The sequence below is a fragment of the Salvelinus sp. IW2-2015 genome, linkage group LG4q.2 (assembly GCF_002910315.2).
Source record: "Salvelinus sp. IW2-2015 linkage group LG4q.2, ASM291031v2, whole genome shotgun sequence".
NCBI classification, from domain to species: Eukaryota; Metazoa; Chordata; class Actinopteri; order Salmoniformes; family Salmonidae; genus Salvelinus; species Salvelinus sp. IW2-2015.
In genome coordinates, this window is record NC_036843.1 from 27776769 (window position 1) to 27787617 (window position 10849).

The 10849-nt window shown below is 43.0% G+C and overlaps 1 protein-coding gene across 1 annotated transcript; it reads right to left on the reverse strand.

Annotated features, from left to right (window-relative positions):
- Positions 1–3434: 3434 nt before the first annotated feature.
- Positions 3435–10687, reverse strand: LOC111963580 (thioredoxin-related transmembrane protein 1). The gene is made up of 8 exons (XM_023987123.2): positions 10302–10687; positions 9677–9792; positions 9209–9254; positions 8590–8718; positions 7430–7475; positions 6567–6668; positions 6130–6196; positions 3435–5803 (listed from the first exon to the last, which is right to left on the reverse strand). The coding sequence occupies exons 1-8, from the start codon at positions 10502–10504 to the stop codon at positions 5598–5600; spliced, it is 915 nt and encodes a 304-aa protein (XP_023842891.1). The 5' UTR covers positions 10505–10687; the 3' UTR covers positions 3435–5597.
- Between the last annotated feature and the right edge of the window lie 162 nt (positions 10688–10849).

Genomic DNA, 10849 nt, shown 5'->3' on the forward strand with positions numbered 1-10849 from the left:
CAAATTTGAAAACATTACTGGTCCGAAATAAGTGGTCTCTTGGTACACTCATGATAACATACACACTGTACACACACATGATAACATACACACTGTACCCACACATAACATACACACACATGATAACATACATGATAACATACTCACTGTACACAAACATGATTACATACACACACATGATAACATACACACTGTACACACACATGATAACATACACACTGTACCCACACATAACATACACACACATGGTAACATACGCCCTATACACACAACATACACACTATACACACACATAACATACGCGCTATACACACATGATAACATAAAACCTTGTCTATCTTTGTTTCCCAAACACAATTCAATACAATTCAACAATCAGAATAATTTGTTGGTATTTTTAATAATTTTAAGCATCTTTTAACACACTTTTTCCATTATACTCTTGAGTCCTCTCTCTGCACCTTCACCAGCTCCAGTCTGAGTCCTCTCTCTGGACCTTCACCAGCTCCAGTCCCTGAGTCCTCTCTCTGCACCTTCACCAGCTCCAGTCTGAGTCCTCTCTCTGCACCTTCACCAGCTCCAGTCCCTGAGTCCTCTCTCTGCACCTTCACCAGCTCCAGTCCCTAAGTACTCTCTCTGCACCCTCCCTCAGCTCTAGTCAGTGACTATAACAAATGATTCCCTATATAGTGTACTACATTTAAGGGTAGTGCACTATATAGGGAATAGGGTGCCATTTGGGACGTACTAAAAGGTATCCCCCAGAGGCCAGAGAGCACAGCAAGCTTCAAGTTTTATTAGCCGTATGTATAGGATACGCATGGTATACATCATCCAACGAAATGTTAACTTGCAGGTTCCTTCTGAACAATGCAACAATAATAAGAAATAAGAAAAGATAAGAAAACCAACACAAAGTAAATGGCTCAGCAGAATAAACATTGTAATAACCCCACCCCCCAACAACAACAAAATCTAGTAAAAATCAACATGAGTAGGATTGCAATTTCCTGTTTCCAATTCCCATTTTTATTAAAGCTACTAACACATTGACCTAGCAAGTACCAGTATGCACTGAACATTTACAGTAGGGTTTTCGGCATTACTGAAAAGTATGCAGGATAAATAGCTACTATAGTAGCACAAATGCAATTGTTTCAAGACAGTGGAAAACATTGCCACCTATTGGACATTAGTAGTATTACAAAACTGCTATAACACTAAGCTGTACTGTAGGCCAACTCGGGCTCAAACCCTGTCATGAATACAGGAATTAAAAGCTTGGGGTCTGTCATTGTACAACTCTAAAGGTACATACATCTAGAAGAGTGGTCTCGCTCTCTCTCCCCTCGCGGAGGACCTGAGCCCTAGGACCATGCCTCAAGACTACCTGACCTGATGACTCCTGGCTGTACCCCATTCCACCTGGTTGTATGGCTGCTCTGCCTGCAGCTATGGAACCCTGACCTTGTCCCGGACCTGCTATTTCAACTCCCTCTGTCTCTATTTCGCTCTCTCACCTGCTGTCTCGACCTCTGAATGCTCAGCTACAAAAAGCCAACTGACTTTTACTCCTGACCTGTTGCACCCTCTATAACCACTGGTACTATTATCTGACCCTGCTGGTCATCTATGAATGTTTGAACATCTTGAAGAATTATCTGGCCTTAACGGCCACATACTCTTATAATCTCCACCCGGCACAGCTAGAAGAGGACTGGCCACCTCTCAGAGCCTGGTTCCTCTCTAGATTTCTTCCTAGGTTCCTGCATTTTCTAGGGAGTTTTTCCCAGCCACCGTGCTTCTGCCTCTGCATTGCTTGCTCTTTGGGGTTTTCAGCTGTGTATCTGTAAAGCACTTTGTGACAAATTATGATGTAAAAAGGGCATTATAGAATACATTTGATTGAGTTCATCAATACGCAATTTCTAGAAGTTATTGTAAAACCTCACAGTATTTAACTCACTGTGAGTCACATAATAAAAAAATGGACATTGCAGTCACACAGAGTGCTAAGTACAGATCGATTCAAACATGAGTTGATTCTTTATTGAAAGAGCGCTCGTTGGACACAGGTAAGAACATAGTTGTCTCAGTGTCCTACGTGCATCTCTCTATGACTCAAACGGCACCCTATTCCCTATATAAATGCACTACTATTGACCTGCACTCTATAAGGAGCCATTTAGGATAAGCCCTGCAGCTGAAGCGAGGAAAGCTAGAAGCCACAGTTAGATTTCAAACCAAATGAATCCATGTTAAATGTCCAGGTGAGCGTATTTTGATGTGGTACCCTTGTCACAACATGAGGAAATAGCTTGTAGGAAAGAAATAATAGCATTTAAAAAAAAGAGAAGTCAAAAGAAAAGTCATTGCTAAAAATGTGGAACGTCAACACAGGTCATAGGTCATAGGCCTAAACCGGTCTGTTATACAAAGCTGAAATACATAAACAGGTTTTTGTGAGCATCTGTCAGTTTTGACAGATAATGAAATGTCAGTAAAATACTCGTCCCGGTTACAATGCCACTTCTACTGCCCACTCAGAAAATGTAAAACTACATGTCCTATACGCACAACACTATTTTATGAACGATGCACAGTACAGTCACAAAGTCATTCTTGTTTGACGTCCTGTTCTTCTGAAAGAACAAGACCAAACTATATCCATAAAGCGTCTCAGAGTAGGAGTGCTGATCTAGGATCAGTTGCCCCATCTTATTCATATGATTCAAAAGGTAAAACTGATCTCAGATCAGCACTCCTACTCAGACGCTTTACGGGCCCTGGCTTTGACCATTGGTATTCTGCATCGACTGCCCTGGGGATTTACTTTAGCCTCTTTTCAAACCATGAAAATAGGTTAACGACCTTGAGTTCAAACTCTTAGGGGACAGTTTCCTGGACACCAATTAAGCATAGTCCTGAAGAATGTACATTGAAATAGCATTTAAATCCAGGATTAGGCTTAAAATCGGCATCCAGGAAATTTCAGTTAAACTTCAAAAAACACTCTCTCTCTCTCACACACACACACACACCTCTACCCCCATCCCCCTTCTCTCTCCACCCCATCCCCCTTCTCTCTCCACCCCATCCCCCTTCTCTCTCCACCCCCCTCCCCCCACTCTCTCTACCCCCCTCCCCCCACTCTCTCTACCCCCCTCCCCCCACTCTCTCACACAGAGTAAAGCAGGAGCCAGAAGACTAAGGAGCAGAAGTAGGGTTAAAATAACATCACCTCTCACACATCCCAAATGGCTCCCTGTTCCCTATATAATGCACTACTTTTGACCAGACCTATATGGGTCTTGGTCAACAGTAGTTAACTATATAGGGGATAGAGTGCCATTTGTGACCAGGATATTGAAGAACCCCCATAATAATTGTAAAGACGGCATGCATTGTGTCTGACGACTGACAGCACATTAATAAACTATTTTCTGATTTATATGGAAGAACTTCTCACACAGAGATGAACACAACATAAGATACAAATCTCATGTTGTCATGCTGCCAGCTTTACAAAGGGGCCTTACAGCAGAGATCAACAAAACAAGGTTATTAAACATTTTAACACCACAATATCTTCGTATCATGCTGGGGTTGTGAACGCACCCCTGTGCAGCCCTGTTCTAGCAAAACAAGGGGCGTCTTCGCCACTCCAAAACAGTTAAATCCTTAATGATCCATACTGACCAATATCCACCTCCAGGGAGGTTTAGTAAGCACCACGATATTTGTATAAAGTGGAGTGAGACTTCATCAAAACCAGGCAGGTAGCAAATAGCAGTTCCCTTCCACCAGAGATGAAAGCAACAACTGTACAACATCTTGGTGTCGACCAAACAGAAACATATGAAGGACCCCGAAGAGATTTGATCTTAGTTGCCTGTAGAAAAGCATGCAAACTGCACTGCGTTCACTAAAGCATTATGAAGTTCAATGGTGGGCGGATACAAGGTCTGTCAAGGAAGACTTGGATGAAAACAAACAATAGGCTTTGAGGTAAAAAATAATAATAAAGTGGAAAAGGAGAAACAGAAATATACATCAGATGGAAGATATACACTGAGTGGACAAAACATTAAGAACACCTGCTCTTTCCATGACAGACTGACCATGTCACTTATTAAATCCACTTCATTCAGTGTAGATGAAGGGACGAAGACAGGTTAAAGAAGGATGTTTAAGCCTCGAGACAATTGAGACATGGATTGTGTATGTGTGCCATTCAGAGGGTGAATGGGCAAGACAAAAGATTTAAGTGTCTTCGAAAGGGGTATGGTAGTAGGTGCCAGGCCGCTGGCGCACCGGTTTGTGTCAAGAACTGCACCGCTGCTGGGTTTTTCACACTCAACAGTTTCCTGTGTATCAAGAATGGTCCACCACCCAAAGGACATCCAGCCAACTTGACACAACTGTAGGAAGCATTGGAGTCAACATGGGCCAGCATCCCTGTGGAACGCTTTCAACGCCTTGAAGAGTCCATGCCTCAACGAATTGAGGCTGTTCTGAGGTCAAAAGGGGGTGAAACTCTATATTAGGAAGGTGTTCCTAATGTTTTGGACACACAGTGTACAATGAAATAATGCTCAAAAGCTGTATATAATTTGTTAAAACAGGGATTAATGTAGAATACAAAAAAAAAAAAAAAAATGCATAACACACAAAGCGGTAAAATTATCCTGTTCCAGTGCACTCCATACCTTCAGGTAAACTCAACCCAAACACAATCCTTTGGTATTTGTTTCATTAGTCCATTGTTGACATAAGCAAAACATTTTGTGACTGTCAGCACTCAAGTTTTCAAGATTTGCAACTTTCAAAATACAGAAATCATCCCCGCATGACGCAGTTTGTATCATATGATGCAAAAAAGTAGCCTCATATGAGGCTAAATGCATCACACGGGGATGATTTCTGTATTTTGAAAGTTACATATCTTTTGGGACTATGTCAACAATGGACTAATAAAACAAAAAACAAAATATTTTTGGGTGGAATTTTCCTTGAAACCTCAACCACCCAATCGATCAGTTTCAAAAGAAATAGGATGAACAGCTTTGTGTTCATTAGGGACAACAATTTTTTTTAGTTTACCAACGGAAAATGAAAAAGGAGCATTTCATATTGGACATGGATAAACCCTTCCTGTTCCTGTCTGTTTCCTTCATTTGATGCCTAAAGAACATGATAATGGTGTTGGGAGTCTGCAGTAGCACCTCCAATCCAGGGGAGGGTGCTGGTGGTGAGAGCAGAGCGGTCAGAATACGGGGCACTCCCGGTGAAGCTGAAGGGAGAAGAAGCAAGGCGTTGCTGAGGCCTTGCCAGCGCGTTGCTAGGGCTCTGTAAGCCGTCTGCTGTAAACTACTGCTGCTCAGGACCAGGTCCCGTATTCATAGAGCACCTCAGAGTAGGAGTACTGATCTAGGATCAGTTCCACCTGTCCATGTCATCTTAGTTATCATGATCAAAAAATCCTAGATCAGTACTCCTATTCTGAGGCACTTTATAAAAACAAGCTTAGGCCCCAAACCAGGCCCCCTCCCCTTCCTCGCTGTTTGAAGGGGCATCTTCAATTCCCCTCCAGGCCTCTAGGAGTCCTCATCCTGGTCCTCACGGTTGCCCACCACCCTCTTTCGCAGCACCTCCTCTGGACGCCCCTCGGGAGATGCTCTCCTCCTCCTCCAGACATCTTCCTGTTCTCCATCTTCATCGTCCTCATCATCCTCTTCTCCGTCCGCCTCCTGCTCCTCCTCCAGCTGCTGAATCAGCCTGGCTTGTTCCATCGTCTGTTTCTCTGGAATGGGACAATAAAGACTATATGAATAACAGGCCAATAAGAATAACAGGATAAAGACTATATGAATAACAGGACAATAAAGACTATATGAATAACAGTACAGGACAATAACAAAGTCATTATATTACATACTGCACCCTCCATGCCACTGCTCCTACACTAAAAACAGAACTGTCCACAACTTAAGAATACAAAAAAGTCTGTTCTCTGTAAAGACAAACGATAAAAGACTACCATAATCCTCTACTACTATATCCGCTCCAAGAGTTCAGCACATAACACAGAGTTACATTTGCATGGATTCTCTGTCATCTCGTACTCACTCTGGTAGTAGTTTGGGGAGTTAAATCGTCGTGATGGGAAGACAAAATCTGCAATGAACACCAGTATCTGGAAGAGAAGGCACAAGAGAAGTTGTCTCGATTGGTGAGGAGAGCAGAGTTGATGTTACTGGAAGATATTGACATCTCTCTTTGTTTGCCTCCAATAACTTCCACAGCCTGTCATTTTTCCAACAAAATATAAAATGGGATGCATTTGCTCCATTGTTTACATGTGTCTTGGTGGTCCACTATGTGAGGGCACGCACATAATACTAACTAATAACAACACTTTATATGACCAGACGCCTTTCAGGACACCTTACATTAAAAAGTACATTAAAATCAAAAGTGCAAGATAAATCAAATCCTAGCTCAATTAAAATCAAACAAAGACACATCACATAGGGATTGAATATCGAGGAGTATGACTAACGTACCAGTCCCAGGACGAGGCCAGAGAAGAGAGTGGCCAGTCCAAAGATGACATATGAGCCCCACACTGGAATCCCCAAATGCTCTATCAGGTAGTTATGGCAATGCTGGAGGGGACAGAACAACGAGAAGTCAACTGTCAGTTACAACTTGGCAATGTCTTTGCAAACAGGCGAAGGATAAAATATGCTTCAAATGAAGACTGAGATGACGGCATTAAGAGATAAATAGTGTAACTACAATATAGGCTTTTCACACTCAACAGTTTCCTGTGTATCAAGAATGGTCCACCACCCAAAGGACATCCAGCTAACTTGACACAACTGTGGGAAGCATTGGAGTCAACATGGGCCAGCATCCCTGTGGAACACTTTCGACACCTTGTAGAGTCCATGTCCCGACGAATTGAGGCTGTTCTGAGGGCAAAGGTTAAGGTGGGATTTGAATGGAGAAACCTGATCTGAGAGCAGCACTGCCTTTCGTTCCATTCTATCAGTATCAACACATGCCTCAACGACACACTTATGGAACGTTCTCTCCGCATGGTGTTCTGGGAAATATGTTACATCTTTGGCGTTGTAGGAAAGATGCATCGTTAAAAAACACTCTGTAAGCCTAAATTCCATCGCTATCGGGAAACCGGGCCCTGGTCAAAGGTCAAAGGTGGTGCACTACATAGGGAGCCATTTGGGATGCAGCCATAGTGTTGGTGTGGTGTTGTGTTGGTGTTGGTGTGGTGTTGGTGTGGTGTGGGTGTGGTGTTGGTGTGGTGTGGTGTGGGTGTGGGTGTGGTGTGGGTGTGGTGTGGGTGTGGTGTTGGTGTGTGGCGTCTGACAGCTCACAGAGTGAAGGCAAAAGCAGCACTCACCCTAATGAACATTGACAGCTTGAAGAGAGCGGACATTGTGTTCATCCTTCAGGGGGAGAAAAGGGAGAAATACCTTTTAGACATTTTAATTTAGATAATTTAAGAATTACCAGCTAACCTGATTAAAGTGTCAAACTATCATGGTCCAAACACACCAAGAAAGTTGTGAAGAGGGCACGACAACGCATTTTCCCCCCTCAGGAGACTGAAAAGATACGGCATCGGCCCCAGATCCTCAAAAAGTTCTACATCTGCACCATTGAGAGCATCCTGACCGGTTGCATCACCACCTGGTATGGCAACTGCTCGGCATCCGACTGTAAGGCGCTACAGAGGGTAGTGCGTACAGCCCAGTACATCACTGGGAACAAGCATCCTGCCATCCAGGACCTATATACTAGGCTGTGTCAGAGGAAGGCCCAAAAAATTGCAAAAGACTCAGGTCACCCAGGTCATAGACTGTTCGCTCTGCTACCGCACGGAAAGCAGTACCGGAGCGCCAAGTCTAGGTCTAAAAGACTCCTTAACAGCTTCTACCCCCAAACCATAAGACTGCTGAACAACTAATCAAGTCGCCAACCAGACTATTGCATTGACCCCCCCCTTTGTTTTTACTCTGCTGCTACTCACTGTTTATTATCTATGCAGTCACTTTACCCCTACCTACATGTACAAATTACCTCTAACCTGTACCTCCGCACATTGATTCGGTACCGGTACCCCCTGTATATAGCTGCATTATAGTTTATTTATTGTGTTACTTTTTAAAACTTTATTTAGTAAATATTTTCTTAACTCCATTTTCTTAAAACTGCATTGTTGGTTATCTTCTATAGTTAACTATATAACATTTCTATATATATATATAGGTCTCAACTTACTGTTAAGAGTTAGAATAGTAGAATACACAAGGTGCAATTTCAAAATATGGTTGTGCGTCAGCAGTTTTGCCCTTAAAGCCCATGTCAGCAAAATGTCAGGAGGGAGGGAGGGCTCTGACTGCATGTGTGGGTATGGATGTGGGAACGCAGACCCGCGAGCGGGACCTTTTCATGCATTACATTTCAGTATTTTTCCCCCTCCAGTTTCACACATTAAGGCCCCGTAATGAGAGGAGACTCACATCAATCACTCAATCAATTAATCATGAATCCACTCACATGAAGGAAGATGGTCCAAACCAGGAAGACACAGGCTCAATGCCCTGCCACTTCTTCTCATCAATAAAGCTTAGCAAGTCATCTTTGGTGCGAGCCCCCTGGTACCTCCTGAACAAACCATCCTTACAGCTGACACACACACACACACACACACACACACACACACACACACACACACACAGTGTCATCATAGAGATCTACCACAATTAAAGCCAATATTGTGGCATTAAGCACAATAAAGAAACAGTCAGATTATTTGCCCATTGTGCCACATAGTAAGTACCTTATAGTAAGGTCATATATTTACAGTTCTTCTACCATTGACAGACAACATTTTATAGCAACATATAAGGCTAGTGTGTAAACTGGGTCTAGAATCATAACAGTAGCAACAACAACAAAAAGAACATGTTAGAAAGACACTTCCTCTTCCCGACAAAGTCTGAAGCTAAAGTATATAACAGCATCTCACATTCCAGTGAGGGTTATTGGTTAAAATGTGGTTGTAAGATTTTCACATTTCCTGATTAGTCTAAATAGGATGATGGGTGGTGGTTGAGTTTTGTTGGCCTGCGTCTGTGAGAGGAACAGGATGTGAGACATTGCTTGAGGCACTTACTGGTAGACGGTCGGAAGTGAAGTGATGATGAATCGCCCGCTCAAACCTAAGGCGTGGGTGGTGGGGGCGGGAGGAGAGAGCAGAATATTAGTGAATATGACTAAATATCTCTCTGAATGAGTCCAACACCATCTTGTTCTTGACTGATATTACAAAGGGCCTACAAAAACATGAGATAGACCTAACAAATTATATCAATGGTAATAGTGGACTATAGCTGGATCAGATTAGATGCATTGTCTCAACTACAAAACATAGTGGACCTCTCCCCTCCTCATTCCTCTGAAAGCAGTAGGGTGCAGCTGGCCCAAGAGACAGTGATCTTTGGTCTGTTTAGCATTTTACCCACTAAAGGTTAAGATTTGGATTGGAGAAGCTAGGATGATCTGTACCATGGGAAACTTCGTGAAACGTGAAGGGAAATTATTGATAGGCAGTCAGGAAGCCAGGGAGATATACATAACGTACCAGGCTGTTCAGTAACGTCCACCTTCGCTATGTTGACGCCCATGTCCTCACCCCAGTCGGCAAACTCATTCCACACCGGCTGGAGCTGTTGGCACGCCGGACACCACGGAGCAAAACTGCCGGGGACGAGTGAGGTGGGGCCAAACATTGGCATGACAATAACATTAACATTAGATACCGTTTTTCAACAACAGACATATCTGACACGGCTATCCAAGATTCAATGACAACAGGTGTCAACATGTTATGAGTGACAGGTCAACATGTCTTAACTACACCATACAACTAACGTTAGCTACCTAACAAAAACACTCAGTAGTCCAGCAGCCTAGCTCTATCTTTCCAACTCCACCATGCCATGGTCTGTCACATCATTTGAGATTAATCTGAAAGCATGGATTTTAGATTGTTAGCTGCAAGCCTATGAAACGATGTAACGTTAGCAAGCTATCTATCTAAGATAAACTATCTAGCTAGGTGTGCCCTCTCCGCGTGGCGTGGTAATCAACAAGTGCCGATTCAAGACTAGAAAACGACCTATTGCAAAGTAACGTTAGCTGTATGTATTGCCAGTTTAACTAAGCAGTTAGCTTATCATGCTTGCTACCTAGCTAGATGGACTTACAATTCAATCATCCATTCCCCTGCCAAGATGTCTTCCCAGTTTCCGTCAGTGATCTCTTTGAGGCTGCTCGGTTTGGCCAAGGCTGGATGCGACGTCAGGTAAATAAGCAAAAGGAGTGAACATGTCAAGAGATTCGATTTTGATCGCCAAGGTAAAGAAGATAACATAGCGTCGCCAATTTTGTGATCCAGCAAAGGCGCCATGTTTAGGTCTACCGTTTCTACTTCCGTTTACCTAGTTACCTCTGAAACCGCCCTTCTCAGCAGTTTTCTAAACAACTGTAAAATATACTGCTCACATTGACAGGTCTCTAATGTCACAGAAAAACACACAATGTGTGGTATTTTATTTTCTAGTTTAGCAATTTAGCAATGCTAAATATGTGTGTTTATTGCATCTTCCCTTGCCGCTTTTGGCACGCAAATGAAATGTTCCATTCAAGACCGCAACGTTTTGCAACGTCTTGAAAGAATCAGTTTCTGCTTTATGTTTACCACCAGAAAGTGGTACTGTGGCACATAAAGTGTTTGTGTGTGTGATGAGGTTTG